Below are 19,308 nucleotides of genomic sequence, written 5' to 3' on the forward strand. Positions count from 1 at the left end.
GTGATCTGAAAATGATGTGCCGGGAGTTGTGCCGTTCTCGGCCGCATCAGTGACCCTCGAGCTCCCGGCGAGCTGTCGAGCTGGTGGGTAGCAGACGTCTCCAAAAACGTCGAAGCACTTTTGCAAATATGCGATATCCTGATAAACCGAGCAGATATTTGATGTTTACACAGCTACTTTCTCGCCTGAAAATATGTTAAAAGTTTATTTTGTGACCCAGAAAGATTAGTATGAGTAATTTTAAAACTTAGCAGCGGCCGCCATTGTTGGAAACTGGAGTTTGGCTGGGCCGCGCTATGAATTCTGGGATATGGTGGGCCACGAAGGACACACCCGACCCATCCTTTAAATTCGGGGAAAAGGAGGACACATTTGTCGGCCGCATTCGGAGGAGTCTACGAATTTGGACAGCCTTCGGCGCGTCGCTGTGACGTAATCGGTCTACAAATGCGGCCTCAGGAGGAAGCAGCCCATGAATTTGGACACGACGTTGAGGAGGTATTTTAGCCATTTAAATCAGCTGCGTTGGATCAAGGACACATCCAAAACCTGCAGGACTCCGGCCCTCGAGGCCTGGAGTTCGACACCTGTGCTCTCTTAGACGGCAGCATCTCGGGGGTTCGCTGTGTTGCCTGAGGATACTTTGGTATCTAGACTAGAGCAGCCAGGGAATGAACTACCAACCTTTTGATTTGTAGGTGACGTACATATATATGTATATAAATATTTATATATATATATACAGAAAGAACTTCCCCACAGAGTCAACACAGTATCACAGCATCATCATTCTCCTCCTCCTCTTCGTCGTTGTTTGTTAATTTCTACTCCAGGTGTCGTCTAGCAGTTGACTAACTTTAACCACCTGTCACAAACACCCAGGATGCCTTTCACCTCACATTCATCGCGGCTCTTATGAAGCATGAAATAACGCCAGGAGGGAGGACGAGGCGTGACAGGCCTGTCTGCTCCTCGGAGGCTGTTATCAGCTGCACTCTGTCCTGCTTTTATTGTGTTTCAGGGAAAAATAAAGTACGAAATGAGAAAGTAATTTATTAACAGGTGCGACGAGTCTACAGAAACAGCTTTACCTCTTTTGTTGAAGTGCCACAGATACGCCTGAACTCTTTTGTGCTCGTTTCTTGGTGGACTTGAACGGTGTTTGCCTGGCAGCATTATCTGTCTCCGCGTTCTGTGTTTCTTTAGTTTCACCAAAGGTCAGTTTCATGTATATTAATCTGCTGAATTAATGCCGACAGTGTTTTTCACAGTACCACCCAAAGTGACCCCTGAAATATTTTTAAATTAATGCCAGACGTGTGCACCTGAAGTCAATTAGATCAGCTTTTTTAAACTCAAATATACCTGCGTGTAATTTTATACTTTTTTCAAAACCATCCATTGTTACCTTCATAACCTTAATTCAGTTTATTCACAGCCTCACAACGCTTTATTTTCATTGTATTTTCATGCTCATGTCCACTTACACAGCACATTATATATTATTTTGTATTCTGAAACAGTTAAACATGTTTCAGGTAACTTTTGAAAGTATTTCTGGGAGTATTTGAATGGACTGTGATTGTAAATGGCGTCTGGGAGTGACTACATGCTTGGTGTGGAGTCAGGGGAAGCCCAAAACATTGTCTCACCTTGGGTCAACACACCTGAATCACATGATTAGTTCGCTACCAGGCCTCTGGAGAACTTCAGGACATGTTGAGGACCTAATTTAGCCATTTAAATCAGCTGTGTTGGTTCAAGGACATCTAAAACCTGCAGGACACCGGCCCTCGAGGCCTGGAGTTGCCCACCCCTGATCTAGAAGCATTTTTAGCGTTAATAGCTGTACGACTGTATCAGTCTCTCACATCGTTGTGGAGGATTTTTTGACGTAACTTCTTTTCATTGAGTTTAGTTAAACTCTCTCAACAGTGTGTCACAGCATTTCAGTCAGATTGAGGTCTTTGAGTGGAGCATTGCAACACCTTGATTCGTTTCTTTTTTCAGCCACTCTGCTGTAGATTTGTAGATGTGCTGCTTTGCTTATGATCTTTGCAGTTTGAGACCGATGGCATTTAACTCTAGATCACTTTGATATACAGAGGAGTTCATGGTCGACTCTGGGGCTGTGGCGTGCCAAGGTCATGTTGTTGCAAAACAAGTCCTAAACATCAACCGTGCTGACCGTTGGTATGGGGTGTCTGTGAAGGTTCTCCGTCATCCAGGTCATTGTAGTCAAAGGAGCTTGCAAAGAAAAGCGTCTGGACTTCTTTAAGTTGCTTGAAGACGTTTCACCTCTCATCCGAGAAGCTTCTTCAGTTCTAAGGTCAAATGGTGGAGAGTCCCAGATTTAAACCTAGTGGGAGTTTCCCCCCACAGAGGGACAAAAGGACCCCCTGATGATCCTCTAATCGCCTGAGCCAAGGTGTGAAACTGGGTGTGGGTCCCAATCAGCCAGAGTTTCGGGTGAGTTCATTGTGAAACCTGGCCCCACCTTATCATGTGATTTCCTGAGGTCAGATGGCCCAGGATGTGAGTGGGCGTTAAGGCGTCTGGGGAAGGAACTCAAAACAGTTGGTGTCGTAAACCACCGCCTCTGTTCAAAGAAGGTCGCTCACAGTGGACATAGATGCTTCTTTCACTCCTCTTTCAAACCATCTGTCCTCTCAGTCCAAAATGTGAACATTGGCATCCTCGAAAGAGTGACCTTTGACCTTTAGATGCAGATGGACAGTTGGTTGGTATGGGGTGTTTGGTTATTTTTAAATGTTGTACTTTACATTATGGATAAACTTCTCCATTTTAGTCTTGTTCTTCCAGAGCACAAACCTTTACAAACCTAAGACTTCCGTGTTCTTTTTTCCCGTTCTTTGGGATTTATTGCCGCTGTCAGTAAACCCTGTAATGGCACAAAGCAAAGCTGTACAGCTAATCTTCTCTTTCCACTGTATTAACAAACATAGGAGCGGCTAGCCAGTCAGTTGCAACCTCTGTCTGTTGTTTGTTCGTTCTTCTTGCCAAAAATCGGCTAGTTTTCTCCGTTTTTTCTCCGTACATTACTTTAGCGCCGTAGTCCTGATTTATATAAGAGTACTATGCCAAAAATTAACCGCTTTTTTCCCTCTTCCTTCCAGATACGTGAGATCACGGACGAAACACGACATCGACATGCGTATTGGGATCCACTCCGGCTCGGTACTGTGCGGCGTGCTGGGACTCAGGAAGTGGCAGTTCGATGTCTGGTCCTGGGATGTGGACATCGCCAACAAGCTGGAGTCTGGAGGCATCCCAGGGTGAGGAAACGGAAGGAATTTTCTGTGGCTGTTTTTATCTCCAGTTGGATTATTGGCAGTGGACAGCCGGAAAATTCACTCACATAAAACATGGCTCCAGAGAAAGCAAACTGATGTTTGGTAAAGATATGTCATGGCCAGAGCCGAGCAGGAGATGCGATTATGCTGAGTCCCTCGGCCATTTATTTTTATCCACCCTCATATAGTTTTTAAAAGGATAGTTTAGTGGCATAATATGTTGTTCCTGTTGTTCCCGTTTGACCTTAAAAGGCAGATTATTTCTCTAACTACTGATTTAACATTTCCTGCAAGCATCTTTTCCCATAAACTTCTATATAATCGGACTTGTTTTTTCACCCGTCACCTCTTGCTGTAAATTAGAACGGAAGCAAATTTGTATGTCTGTGTCTATACATATGTCTTTATGTATACGTCTGTTAGGGGTGCAACGATACACAAAATTCACGGTTCAGTTCGATACTTTGGTGTCACGGTTCGATATTTTTTCGATACAAAAAAAATGTTCATGCTTTTTTAATTTGTCATTTATTAAAATTATAAATATATATTTTAACTCAAAAGTACAGTTTTTAAATTTAATGTTGCTGAAACAACAAAGTAATAAAAAATAAATCTATCTGATGGAGAAATCCCTCATCTTTGGAAAAGAGAGTTTATTACAGAGAAATGTCTCTTTCCAAAATAAAAGCTATACTATACGCTTCTTCTGGGCTATATTCTCAGCAGCATATTAAACATATCAGGTCCCCATAAGGAGAATCATGTGCTAACGGCTGTCTAAATGACTCGTGTAAAGTTTGTAGCATGCGTGCTTGTTGTTTTTGTCTGCTTCCACTTGTCTTTGCACGAGGATGATGTCGGAGTAAATGTGCAGTCATATTCGTTGTGTTCCCACTAGTGCTGTCAGCGTTAATCTGAAATGACGTTAACGCCACAACACGGCAAATCTCCGTTAACGAGCTACCGCGGATCGCCCCGTGCGTGGGGCTGGACGGCCAACACGTTAACGAGCTAACTGCGCTAACACACTACTTCCCACCAATGTAATTGAGCATTGCTGGCACATCCAACATACTGTTTTACTTTAGTCCATGACGCGCTTACCTTCAGGGTCATACGTCACATGAAGACCAAAATAGTTCCAAACGCCAGATCTGAATGAGGGTGGGGGAGGTTCAATTTGCCATGTTGCAACGAGCTTAGCTTCTGTCTCGCTAGCTTGCCCTGCGCTCAGTGAATCTGCGTTCGACTACTCCGCCTAGGCTGCACTGTCGAGCGCAGATCCACTGAGCGCTCAACACAGACAGCACCGTCAGAAGGAAAGTTGATAAAATAAATTAAAAATGTTGTATTGTTCGATACATATGCGTACCGAACCGAAAGCACTGTATCGAACGGTTCAATATCGATACGAGTATCGTTGCACCCCTAATAAATATATATATATATATATATATATATATATATATATATATATATATATATATATATATATATTGCCATTTTTTTACCTTTATTGGATAGTAAGTGCAGGCATTAAGTGGGGAGAGAGCAAGCACGAAGCAGAGGACTGTGGGTCAGACTTGAACCCAGACCACTGTGGCTTGTGGTTACCTTCTCACCCACTGAGCTGAAGATGTTTTAAATATGTATGTTTTTTCTCCATTTCAGGAGGATCCACATCTCTAAGGCAGCTCTGGATTGTTTAAATGGTGACTACGAGGTGGAGGAAGGCCACGGGAAGGACCGCAACGACTTCCTTCGCCGCCACAACATCGAGACGTACCTGATAAAGCAGCCCGAGGAGAGTCTGCTCTCCCTGCCGGAGGACATCATGAAGGAGGCGGCCAGCTCGGCCGACCGTCGAGCCAGCAGCGCTACCTTTAACGAGGCCTCGTGGAGCCCCGAGCTCCCCTTTGACAACATCGTGGGGAAGGAGAACGTAAGTCCCGCCACTGCTTGTAATTCAGGTCATGATGTATGCACTTTATCACCCTGCCAGAGAACGTCTGTCTTTGCAGCAAACTTCTTCTGCAGTGACAATTAAACCGTTATCTTTATTTCTACGTTCGGGGGAGGGGAATGAATTTTATCTGCTCGTTAGCTAATGACATAATGACCCCATTTCTGGGTTCAAATGTTTCCTTATGATGAACGGGAGTCTCGTCTCTTTAATATTCTCCAGTGCTCCTTTTTTTAAACTGGCACAAGCCCACCAGACCTATTTAATTGCCATTCTCAGCCTGGTTTCTTCTCAGCCTGGTAGGACTCAGGTGCTGCTAATTAAATGCCCTTAATTAATTGATCATCAGCAAGTGTAAGCACCTCTATAAAAGCGGTGTGTCGGTCTGGAGCCTTCAGGCACGTGCAAACATTACAGCCAAGTGAAAATCCTCGCAAATTCATCCCATAGTCAGATCATGCAATGCTCAGAGACATGCACAAAGTTCTTTCTTTCTTTTCCTGTCATACAATATTACATTCATGACAGTACGATTAGAAAAGATTGAACAAATATGGCTTGTTTGGAAGTGGAGACGTTTGGCCAGAGCACTTCATACAGCACAGACGGTCAGCGCGGTGCTGCAGGGGTATTGATTTGGGCTTGGCCCAAACTGAGTCATGCAACAGGACAATGATCCCAAGCACTGCAGCAATGGCTGAAAAAGAAAATGTTGCGAAGGTCCAGCCAAAGTCCGGACCTCAAGAGAGCTGTGCAAAAAGGAAGTGATGCTGCAAAGAAGAGTGGGACAGATTTTATCCACAGAAACTGATCATTTGATCAAGTTATTATCAATAAAGGTTGTTGATTAACCTATTTAATCATATTGCGTGCCTCGTTTTTATATCAAAAGTGTACAGCGATGTTAGGTTCAACGTTAGAGCAGCGACTTTGTAAATCCTCGTTTCGTCGATGCCTGAATGCTAAACGTTGCTGTAACACCTGTTAGAACAACCACACGCATCTTTTTATTGGAGCTAAACAAATTTGGACTGTTTTCAATTGTCTGTGCTTGTTTTCTTTTTGGAGCTGAAGCATTTGGACCCAGAAATGAGTGAAGATGCCAGACGAAGCAAGTAGATGGGAGGAAATAAACTGTTTCATTTTTCCTGATGATATTTGGACGACTAGAATACTCTTGGCCAGCTTGTTTGCTTTAACTGAGTTTCACTGCAGGATGAAGTTTTTTGTCACGGCGGGCGTTTTTTAATTTATTTATTTGTTTTTTTGTTTACAGTGCATGGGATCTTCTCAGTTGTTTCGCCTGTTTGTTGGTTGCTTTGTCCTTTTTGGGGGGTTTTTGTTCTCCTGGGAGCGAGTGGACGGCTTTCTGCAGAGAAAATGTGTTACTGTGGTAACGCATCACTGCGCGCCAGCCTCCTTTTTATTTTTTATTTTGGGATGACGAGCTTGTGATTGTGTGGCCCATTTTAAACATCCTCCTCATTTCTTCTTCATTTGTCTGCCTGTGACAACAAATCAGCCCCCGGAGGGGTTTTGTGTTTTGTCTAAGACGGTTGAATTTGGAGAGAGTGATTGAAGGTTGAGCTTCACATTTTCTTTCTGTTTTTTTGTTCGAACAATGTGGAAGGGAGAGGGAGAAAAACTAACAGCTGATGGATGTTTGTGACAGTTTCAAATGGTGTTCAGAGAGTTTCCTGTCAGGAAATATCTGAAAATATGTTAGAAAAATGTCCTTAAAACATCAGGCTGATGAATGCATCATTGTTTGTTTTTTTACAGTATCATTTAATGCAGTTTTCTCTGTTTGCGCCGTTCACAGATCCTTTAAGGAGCTAACACACCGATATATAGATATATATTAGATATATAGTCATAGACTGAGGAAAAGAGGCAACTGCAATGAAACAACATGATGGAGCTGTAAAGTCTGATTGTTGTGTCTTGTGAACACTGTTGGGCATTTACCTTGCAGTATAAAGCCACCTTGAGGTGACTGTTGTTGTGATTTGTGCTGCATTAATGAGCTTGAATTGAATTAAAGGCAGGATTACGTGTCGTGTGCTGCCAGGTTCACGGGCGAAGGCGAGGCTGTGTGGTTCGGGTAAATTGTGAAGATCTTTTTAAAGGAAACTTCTTAATCTGCTCTTGAGTTGCCATCTTCAGGTCTGTGAAAGACGTTTATGCAAGAAAAATAAATGAAAGATTTGTTATTTATCTTTTCTTTTAGAAGATTGTCCTGTTTGAACTATGTTGCATTAGTATGCCTGAGTAAGGCTACCAAATGTTGAGGGCATTACATGGACTACGTTGCATATGAAAATGGTGTGAGACATAACTTTTTGATGAATTAAGTACCAGCGTGACCTGCACTGAAACTAGGGCTGCCACAAACGATTATTTTGATAGTCGACTAGTCACCGATTATTTTTGTGATTAGTCGACTAATCAGATCATCATCCATTGGACGTAAAACGTACAGCTTATTGCACCAGCAGCATCTGCTCTTATATAACTATCATTAGCTTACAGCTTTAAGTGTTTAAGGTATGTGCTAACTAAAAATAAAGACAAGATGATAGTTTATTACATTTTAATGAAATTTGCAGATTGTTTCGGTGAAGTTTAATAAACTCCTTGCTATCTAAAATATAACAGGACACCGGAGTAAATTCTCGAGCATCTCACACTTCTGATAATCAGCTGTCTGCTTGATGTTTATTCAGCTGTGTAAAAACTATAACTTTAATCTCAGCCAAACCGATTTACTCAGGAACAAATAAAATACTGAAAAAAGCCAAACAATAACATTTTTAAGTTATCTAAGTGACTCATATATCATGTTTAACCTGAGTAGTGAAAGACAGCAGTGGGTTTGAAAACGATTTGCCGGGAGTCCGGTGTTCTCACGGCTCTAGTTAGCCTAGCCCCTGGCTAGCTATCGAGCTAGTGGCTAACAGACGTCTCCGAAAACGTCGGAGCGCTTTTGAAAATATGTGGTGTCTTGATAAACTGAGCAGATATTTGAGGTTTACACAGCTACATTCTCGCCTGAAAATATGTTAAACGTTTATTTTGTGACCCAGAAAGAATAATAAGAGTAATATTAAAACGAACTAGTTGCCGCCATTGTTGGAAACTGAGCTAGGCTGCGCTATGAATTCTGGGACACAGCTTCTTCTTCGGGGTTTAACGGCAGCTGGCATCCTTGTACATGCAGTGCTGCCATCTTCTGTTTCAGTCCGTTATTACACTCTTAAATCCTACTACTTATTCCTGCGTCTTTTGGGATCTTACAAAGCTTCAAACGACGCGTCGACTATTAAATCAGTCGTCGACGATTTTGATAGTCGATGTAATCGTGACTAGTCGACTAATCGTGGCAGCCCTAACTGAAACTGAGACGACCCCGCTCTTGTGCTGCTTTAATTGTTGCAACATCATTGGGCTGCTTTTCTCTTTCTCTCAGTGTTTTGTGCTCTGCAGTGATTTGAATCAGGCCTAATTAACCATCAGCTTAACTGAGTTCTCTCCTAAATGAGGTTTTAAAAACACCCAGACAGAAAACAGATATTTTATGCTGAATGCATGTGCTGTCTATATCCACTTGAGAGCAGAGATGTCTTTGAAAAGTAAACCTGGAATGCTTCGACGGGTCATAAAGTCTCGTCTTTTAATGACTGACAGACGAAACAGCGCTCAGCTGTAAAAGACTAAAGAGGTGTTGTTGTCACCCTGCAGGGTGGGTGGCGTGGACACTCGAGAACGAGCCAACGTAGGATTTTGAAATTACACCACAGGTGCATCTACTAAAAATCTCAGATGAGTTAGAATCTCTGTGACCTCGACCTCAGGGTCAAGGTCAGTTTTCCAAAGCTCCTGTGAATGTGATACTCCTGAAGGAAGTGTTATCATAGGTGCATCTACTGGGAGGCTAATGGGTAACACTGGTGACCATGCTTGGAGTCTTTCATGATGTGCATGATGTTATCAGGAGTAAAAGCGGTGATTAGTGAGCATGAACGCAGCACGTGAGCGTCAGCGTTGTGAAACTCGAGCTGTTGGATTTCGTTCTGGCCTTCGTCTCGGAGGAGGAGGTGCAGTTACTCTGATGTCTCCTTAGCTTTGAAGTTTACATTTTCTTCACGTTTTGTACGTATTTTTCTGTGTATCAGTTTGTGTAACCACTGCTGACTGAGCTGCTGCCCATCTTTGAAGGCTGAAATATTTAAACTTCATTCAATTCATTTTGTGTCCTCGTCTGTGTTTTATCTTTTTCTTTGTTCTTGTAATTAGAAAGGTTCTGCAGAGTTTCCTTGTAAACACATTTTATTTAGTTACTTCCAGGTGCCTGATATATCACAGTAAATGAATGTGAGCTTGTTTTGCTGCATTACACCTGACAATGTGTTAATGTTAATTAGGGATGGGTATCGTTTAGGTTTTATCCAATACCGGTGCCAAACCGGTGCTTAAAGAATGGAGAACACAAAATTGGTCCAAAAACCTCTCATGTTCAGCTGTTTTTTTTTGTAAAAAGATAACAATGTTAGCCTTTTCTGCAGCTATGGGGCATATATGGTATCACTCTTGGCTGGAAGCAGCTTAAACAATGGAAAAAACACAAACTTTGTCCAAAAACCTCTCATGTTTAACTGTTTTCCACTTTTTCTTTGGTCATTTTAGCCTTTTTGTCCAGGGTGAAGGGAGTATCTGCCATCAAACAAGAAGACAGCCGCATGTAGCTATGATGATGTTTGCTAGTTCACCTTACATGCATTAATGTAATAACGTGGTTAGCCTACTCAACGTAAATTACACACGAACAACATTAAGCTACTCACGCAGAGAAGAACGGCTGCTGCTGCATCATCATCCTCATCATTTCTGCTACACTGGCAGGGCTAGGGGCCAGGACTCTACTCTTCGGGTTTTTGGGGGATGTTGCTAACTCCGGGTCAGATAACAGGCACCACACCCGCAGTAGATGTGCTCGGTGTGAGGTCTCGCAGCAAGCTATCAAATACGGCGCATTTCTCGGCTTTAAAAAAACGCTATGCGTCGCCAGGTGTTTCATCAGATTAAGGGGGATTAAGAGTGCATTCCCAGATTGCTTTGATCGGACGAGCTTTTTGTGTCAACACCCAGCACCACAAACATGCCGCTTGGCGAGGAATCGTTGTTCCTCCATCACAAAGCGAATGGCGCCTTCCTACAGCTTCTGCTCCAGGCCGTCGAGCTTCACGTTTCATCCGGATAACTGGAGAAGGCGAACAGTTAGCCAAACAGTTAGCTTAAGATTTCATGTTAAACACATCACCAAGCCATTTCAAAACCCTGCAGAGATAATAAAGATGAGAACTTAATTTAGCATCGAACTTGAAACGTTTAAAAGACATTTATAGAAGCTGTCGACCGCGTGTGATGCATCAGTGTCTGTTTTCTTCTTCGTCTCTTTTAGTTTCTTCCTGTTTGGCTTCCTTTGTTTTTATTTACTGCAATTGTTCTCTTCCCTCCTTTGTTATTTGTAAATAATGTAATAAGTATGTTATAAATGGTCGCAGCAGATGGCCCCGCCCCTCCCTGAGCCTGGTTCTGTCGGAGGTTTCTTCCTGTTAAAAGGGAGTTTTTCCTTCCCACTGTCGCCAAAGTGCTGCTCATCATATGATTGTTGGGTCTACCTCACAATCTAAAGCATCTTGAGGCGACTGTTGTTGTGATTTGGGGCTGTATAAATAGAATAAAATTGAGTTGAATAGACTGATTAAAGTCTCGTGTGCTTGTCTGGCTGTGATTGAGTGCACTCAAGAACGTTAAACACAAACTTGACGATTTCCTTTTGATTTCATGGACATTCAGGTCATAAATGATACAGTACAATTATTATAATACATACTATTATGTATTTAAAAGTCCAGTCACGTCTAACACTGTATATTCTACACGTTTTTATGAATACAGCGCTGTTACAACATGCGATGGTAACGCCATATTTTCGCTCCTTGTGTGAACAGTGAAATGTGTCTCCGCTCTCAGCGTGTGCCAAATGTGCAGAGCTGCAGTTTGATTGTTTCATCTCCTGCAGCTCCGAGCTGACAGCGAACTCTGCAAACTCGCCTCCTGTGTGTACGCGGCTGAATGCAGCAGGAGTTTACAGCGTCTGATGTAAGCGTGTGTTTGGATGCAGAGGAATGGTTTTTCTGAAAAGTGCCACTTGGTTGTTTTTTTTCTTCTTCTGGCACAATGAAAGCCTGTTAGAGAAGTCAATTCAAACAGTGGCTCTTTGCATATCAAAGGCTCCTCGGAGGAGTTTCAAAGCATCTCTTTAAAAAAACCCCACTTATTTTCTGTTGCTTTGCTTTTCTTGGAGCTCGAGTTCTCACTGCTGGTTTTCTGTGACCCCCCATCCTTCACTCCTATTGGTCTGATTTGGCTGGCACGATACTGGTGCACGCCTGTGTCAGTCAGAGAGGAAATAAAGGGACTGCAATACAACAGGAAGAGTTCAGTTATGTTTTGGCTGCGTCCATTGTTATGACGTGAATATTTGAAGGCTGATAATCGGTGTAAACGTGACTCGCCACCACATGGTCAGCGTTTCTGGAGATTAATCACCGTCTTGTTAAGTGTCCACTGCTTCTCTGCTGCAGGGAAATCAGTACTGGTTGACGTAGTCGTGAAATTAAATCAATGAATTAGTGTTTATGGACACTTGTCTTCATTTGCTTGAACATTATTCTGTATCAGACCAGTCTAGCATCAATTCATTTGTGTCCATGTGCGTGAAGTTAACATTTTCCACTTTTGAAAGGTGAAAACATCATTTTGCTGCCATGATTCAAGTCCCACACATAAGCTCTATATTTTTAAAATATATTAAAATGAGAGTAAAACTACTGGATTCGATTAGCGATCAAATATAATGATATTTCCTCAACAATTAATAAGGCAGAGAATGAGGAAGTAGGAATGCATTTTTCCCAGGAGGAATATAGCACCAGGGATCACACGGCCAGTCAGATGTGGTGTGAATCGTATGCTGTGGCTTTAACAACCCAGCTGAACATCTATAGAAGATTTTGGACCAACCACCACCATCAAAACACAGAATATGGGGATAATTTTGGACCAATGGTGTCCATCCCTCTAGCAGTGATTCAGAGAATCCACATGAAGGCTCACACTAGGAGATCTGTAAGTCCAGGACGTTTGACAACTGCAGCTGCTGCATTTCTTCTGTGTTTCTCTGTATTTCATCCTAAATTGTCAGAACTTTAACCCTTTAAAACCGGTCAGAGCAGCACGCTCTGTTTTGAGTAACTATTTTTAAATCCCGGTAGCTCTGCAACCACGTAAGCTAGCGCAATAAATCTTTTTGCATATGAAACCGGAGGAGTTGTACTTACATCTTCTGCCATCAGCTTGTCCTCGGTCACAGTTTCCTTCCACATATAGCTTTGCAAAAACTGCATAAAAAGCACTTGCAGCAACAAAAACATAATATTCCAGAAACACGCTTTGCCGATCCGATCAGCTGTTCATAACACTTCCTACATTGGAATAGACGTCAGCGCGAACTATCGCATATCCGCCATGACCTGCCCGAAACCGGAAGTGACGTCATTTTCGCAGAAATGTAGTTTTTTACCATCAGGGCCTCATGAGCCTATACTGGTGTTTTTAAAAGTTATGTTTGACTTTATGACTTTCTGTGTGGTTTCTGGGATGCTTAGGACTCATATTGCACTGCTGGAAATAGTTTATTTTGATGCATATGCTGCTTTTTTGCAAATTTGCATCATAATATTTATTTTTGTTTTTCCTGCAGTGTATAAAAATTGGTGTATTTCAAAAATAAAACTATGAAAAACACTCAAAATAAATTTCCTGTGGTGGGAAACTATTTTGTGCAACTTTTTTGTATTTACAGTTTTGAGGGATAAGCCTCTTAAATTTCTCTAACTAGAAATATATGTTAAAAAACAAAAACGATTTTCAATTTTTTTGTAGTTTATTGCACTTTTTTGCAATTTATGTAATTACTATGCACTTAATGCAGACATATTATTAAAATTTAGGCTGTAATGGTTGTATTGATGTATAGCAACTTGAAATGCTCCCAAAAATGGCTCCACAGCATGTAAAAATATAATATAAGCTCTGGCGGACTTGGTTCTATGGTAGGTCTTAAAGGGTTAAATAACTCAATAAGGCAACAAAAGTATACTAAAATCGAACTGTCTTGCTTTAGTAGCCGATATTTAAACAAAAACACTAGAAATACTCAGCTTATGTTTGACTCTTATGCTAAGATTGAATGGACTGACTTCTCTCGCCTGCAGTAATCTGACCTTATGCTCCTTTTCTTCAGCCAGGACGCTGACAGCAGCTTTCACACTGACATGGGCACTAGAAGCTTCCATCAACTGTAAACAGCTGGTTGAAGACATGCAATAACACATAATAGCAGATGATTCACAGGCAGCAGGTAACAGCTCTGTGCTGATAACTGTTATAAAAACAGGATTTAGTATCTGCGGCCAACCATTATCTGCGTTTTATTGCGTAAGACACAGATAGCCACTGAAGAAATGACATCATATCCTGTGTGTCACTGTGATTACGGGAGCTATCGTCCACCCGGGACTGATTGCTATCATGAAACTCAGAAGATTCGTCGCGTGCCCTGAAATCGTACTCGGAGCTCCGTGTGTGCGCCGACTCAGTGGCTCTGTCTCTACCTCTTTCACGCTTCACTGTGTACCTGCCGGCGCCCACGATGCACAGCACAGTCGCAGTGCTTTCGCCTCGAAGGAGCTTCTGCGTTTCCTTAGAAGACCCGGTTACTCCGATCCCCCGCTCTGTGAAATCCAGGCCAGAAAGAAACGGGTTCAGCTTCATGTTTCGTTTCAGCTCTGCTTAAGTCTCACGTCTGCATTTGGAACGAAAGGTGGCTCAGCCGACAGGGACGCGCGGCAGCTTGATCTCTTTCTAGACGCTCCTCCCTTGACCTAATTCTCGCTACCTTGTTTGCATGTTCACTTTAAAGGCTCGCCGAAGGCTAGAATCAGTCTGAGTTTGTGCTCAGTGCTGCTGTAGTGACTTAAGTCATGCCAGTTCAACTACAAAGCAGTGTGCAATCAAAAGTCTGAAGACGACATATTCAGCTGCTCCTTACGTTAAGTCATGTATACACTGCAGTAGCGGTAAATGCTCATATGAGCAAAAGCGTCATTGCTGCTCTAAATGCTCAGGTTTGTTTTCTTTAGTTTCAAAACCACTAAGCTGGTGTCACGAAAGCACCCAGGTCGTGTTTTGATGCTCAGCTCAAGGCGTGAAAACACACACTTCAATAATCAGCTGGTGATGCAACAATGGCTACATCCATCTTTCATGTATAAACGGGAACTTTTGTGGGAAAATCCTCTGCTGATTTATGTCTGCCACTTTTATGTTTCAAATGATATAATGCTTTGTGAGAAAGGGCACAGCGTCACATCAGTACCACAAAACAATGGTGTAAAAGGAAGTTTGAATAAGAACAAAGGTCCCTGTTCTGTTGTCACATGTCGGTCTTTGCAGCAGTGTGTTCTGTTATTAATGTGTATACATACATGTAACCCCCGCCGGCTCGATGCAGCCAAACGCTGCTCGGCGACTAATCACTGCAACCAGTCCAAAGACGGGAAATGCCAGATCCAGAAGCGCTTGCCCTTTAGGCTGTAGACTTCCTGAGGGATGTGCATGCCAGGAAAAATCACAGCAGCACGGCTCATAGCCCTGACTAAGGCTCGCTATCTTTATTGTGGAATATGAAGTAATAGATTCAGATTTCAGTTTAATTCAATTCATTTGTATTTATAAGGCACCAAATCACAACAACAGTCACCCAAAGATGCTTTATATTGTAGGGAAAAGCCTACAATAATACATACAGAGAAAAACACTATGAGCAAGCGCTTTGGCGACAGTGGGAAGGAAAAACTCCCTTTTAACAGGAAGAAACGTCCGGTAGAACCAGGCTCAGGGAGGGGCGGGGCCATCTGCTGCGGCCGGTTAAATAAATACTTAAATTACTTAAATAAATAAATAAATAACTTAAATAAATACTTGTTTTTTACAGAAGAGTGTTTTGAGTTTTGAATGGAGTTTTCACAGGTAGAGGGTCAGACAGGGGACTGAAATACAAGGAAAACTTGGCAGTACACAGCAAGTCTACTATCACAGATTTTTATATAATATATTATGTAGCTTCAACCAATTTCTGGAAACAGGTATGCGTAACAAGAGAAGGAAATTCTTTTGTGGCTTTGATCTCTTGATGGTGGAAATCCTTGTTTTAAATATTTATGTTCACAGCTTTCCTTTAAACTTCACAGGGATTCATGTTTGAATCCAGATTCTCCTCTAAAGAGAGGAAACCTAAAGAAAACATCCAGCTCCAGACGCTGATGATAAATTAACAGTGCGATGATGAATTGCAGCTTGCATTCGTTTTTTCTGCATAAAGTCAGTGAGTTTCTACCTAGTGTGGTTTTTTTCATGTATTCTGATGAAGCTGACATTTGTGTCTCTCTGGGCTGCATGTGCAAAGATAAAGAGTGGAGTAGTAAAGTGTTTTTTATGTTTGTGAACAGGATGAAAAGAGTGAATCAAGAGAACCTTACCTTTCAAAATAAAACACAGAGTTACATTATCAGTGCTGCAGGTTTTCAGCAGTCTTGCATTATTATCATTGGAGCTCATCTCTGTTTCATTTCTTTCCGGCTCAGATGTTTGGAGGTTAACCCTTTAAAACCGGTCAGAGCAGCACGCTCTGTTTTGCATAACTATTTTTAAATCCCGGTAGCTCTGCAACCACGCAAGCTAGCGCAATAATTTTTTTTTGCATATGAAACCGGAGGAGTTGTACTTACATCTTATGCCATCAGCTTGTCCTCGGTCACAGTTTCCTTCCACATATAGCTTTGCAAAAACTGCATAAAAAGCACTTGCAGCAACAAAAACATAATATTCCAGAAACCGATCCGATCAGCTGTTTGTAACACTTCCTACGTTGGAATAGACGTCAGCGCGAACTTTTGCATGTCCGCCATGACCTGCCCGAAACCGGAAGTGACGTCATTTTCGCGGAAATGTAGTTTTTTACCATCAGGGCCTCATGAGCCTATACTGGTGTTTTTAAAAGTTATCTTTGACTTTATGACTTTCTGTGTGGTTTCTGGGATGCTTAGGACTCATATTGCACTGCTGGAAATAGTTTATTTTGATGCATATGCTGCTTTTTTGCAAATTTGCATTATAATATTTATTTTCGTTTTTCCTGCAGTATATAAAAATTGGTGTATTTCAAAAATAAAACTATGAAGACACTCAAAATAAATTTCCTGTGGTGGGAAACTATTTTGTGCAACTTTTTTGTATTTACAGTTTTGAGGGATAAGCCTCTTAAATTTCTCTAACTAGAAATATATGTTAAAAAAACAAAAACGATTTTCAATGTTTTTGTAGTTTATTGCACTTTTTTGCAGTTTATGTAATTACTATGCACTTAATGCAGACATATTATTAAAATTTGGGCTATAATGGTTGTATTGAAGTATAGCAACTTGAAATGCTCCCAAAAATGGCTCCACAGCATGTAAAAATATAATATCAGCTCTGGCGGACTTGGTTCTATGGTAGGTCTTAAAGGGTTAACAGACGCATGTCGCATCCAGACATATCGTCTGTATGTTTTTCCCACATAAATGAGCTGAGATTGAAATTAACTGATAATAAAGTCTGCGTACCGTCACCTCACCTGTCTTGGGCCTGGAGTGCGTAGCTGATGCTCATCAGCCAGTTTCCTCATTATCATGAAACCGCTCCAAATATGTTAATGATTTGACACAAAGGCCACGCGTTTTCATTCATATGCAAAAGATGAATTGTTGAGCTCAAGTTCAGTTTCACTGTGTGCTGAGAGCAAACAGGGCCGAGCTCACAGTCACTGTTCTCCGTTGTGGTTTTTATTATGCAGACAGAACTTTTCCTGATGCTTTTAGTTTGCACCTCATTTCCACGTAAGGTTTAAGTGCAAGCTCTTTTATTTCTGAAAAAACAAAAGACATTTCAAGTGACAACTAGAAAAACAGGTCACAGTTTGCAGATAAGTAAATAGACTGTCAACAAGTCCACAGAATGGGGCCTATCCTTGGGTGAAACCCTCGATGTGCCGCTCGACGTTAACAGCCTAAAGTGTGCGAGTGAGATAAATCAAAGGAAACAATCTGAGCTGCGTGGTGGGTCAGAACCAGGGTTTTAATAGTTTTGCAATTTTCATTAGTTTTTATTTTTATTTAGTTTTGACTTCAGATTTTCAATTTTATATCAGTTTTAATCAGTTTTTACCAATTGTTTGCTAGTTTAGTTTAGTTTTTATTTTTTTGAAAATCCTTAGTTTCAGTTTAGTTTTGATTAGTTTCAGTTATAGTTTTAGTTGTGTTTGCAATAATTAAGTGTAACAAAATCCCAGTTTCATCATATCAGTCATTCTGCTCATCCTTGGGTATGTTGCTATTCCAGCTACCATACTGCACCCTGGACAGGTCGCCTGTCTGTCGCAGGGCTACCACGCAGAGACAGACAACTCACATTCCCACCTATGGGTTCTTTAAATAAATAAATAAAGGCAGATGAACAACCATTGATACCAGGCAACTATAAAATGTATATCTTGGCCCCAATGACACTATTAACTCTCGCAGCACCGGGTGTTCGTAATTTTGGTTCAAGTGAATTGATAAACTTTTTGAAGGTAATTGACTCACACAGTTGTGTAGACATCCCCGTCCTGTTGTCTTGGGATGCATCACGCTGCCTTGCCTGGGGTTAGCTTCTGTTTTCTGGGGATGAGGGTTGAGTGTGCTCCCTTACCTTCTCAAGCTAAGCTAGCTTAGCCTTCTTGTGTGAGCTTTTCAAGTGCACTTTAAGGTTTGTGGGATTTTTTTCCCTTTAGAAATGTCCCTCATAATTTGTCTGTTTCCACTACAAGACACTTGCTTTATCCAAAACACAGTCATATTCAAAGTAATCCCAAATTGGACTCTGGCGCTTTCTCCCGACTTTTCCTGACATGATTCTGCGCGTGGATGGAGCAGCGACACAGACGACTCGACTAACGTGCTGCCACCTGCTGGCATAATGAGACACAGCAAGAAAAAAATCTGGAAACTAAACTTCATTTTCACCCTTGACTCTTGTATGACACGCACACATCAATGAAAACTAAACACATTTTTGCTATAAATTCAGTTAATTTTAGTTAGTTTTGTGAACACTCATTATAGTTTTAGTTAGTTTTCCTTTTTTTGTTTTTATTTTTATTTCCGTTAACGAAAATGTTTTTTCACTTCTAGTTTTCGTTATTTCGTTAGTTTTCGTTAACGATAATAACCTTGGTCAGAGCCCACTGAAAACACAATCTTGGCTTATGCCTAGCTGCCCGCAACAAAAATCTGAAGGAGATCCAGTGTGCTGTGCAGAGGCACGAGTAGAAGGCGAGGGAACAGGTCACAGAGGGAGCTAAAAATAGCAGCAGAACACAAGATACTCCAGAGGTGCACGAGAGTTGAGATTTTAGTCGGCCTCAAAGCACATTCGTCATTAAACAGAGGACTTCTGCTGAAGCCCGACGCACTCAGACACAGTCGATAGTTCAGCTACACTCTCGGCTGAATCCAGGAAAACACAAATAAAAAGGATTGTCGTCACTGTAATCTGAGGTTTACCTCCATACAGGCATTTCACCAATACTTTAAAATATAATTACGTTTTATTTATTATTAATTCTAATGAATAGTTAATAAAACGTTCACTCTGTGGTTGTGAGACGTGAGAATCTTTCATCTGACAGTAAAAAGTGATCTTCTCATGAATCACGAGGCTGTCTGATAGACCTCTAAATTGCCGTCATTTATAAGCTCCAGGTAGCTCTGATTGGACTCACATTTGCATATAATGACGGTCAGAGGAGCCCTGACGTGA

General features: G+C 41.6%; 1 protein-coding gene across 2 annotated transcripts in view; it reads left to right on the plus strand.

Moving 5' to 3' along the window:
- The window catches only part of adcy8 (adenylate cyclase 8 (brain)), a 151,510-nt gene that overhangs the window by 73,238 nt on the left and 58,964 nt on the right, over positions 1–19,308 (plus strand). For both annotated transcript variants that reach the window (XM_087831364.1, XM_087831365.1), the window contains exons 6-7: positions 3,138–3,296; positions 4,989–5,259. In XM_087831364.1, coding sequence (XP_087687490.1) covers positions 3,138–3,296; positions 4,989–5,259 — 430 coding nt within the window. The remainder of the gene's footprint in view (positions 1–3,137; positions 3,297–4,988; positions 5,260–19,308) is intronic.

The sequence above is a fragment of the Neolamprologus brichardi genome, chromosome 18 (assembly GCF_056152115.1).
Source record: "Neolamprologus brichardi isolate AB-2024 chromosome 18, ASM5615211v1, whole genome shotgun sequence".
NCBI lineage: Eukaryota > Metazoa > Chordata > Actinopteri > Cichliformes > Cichlidae > Neolamprologus > Neolamprologus brichardi.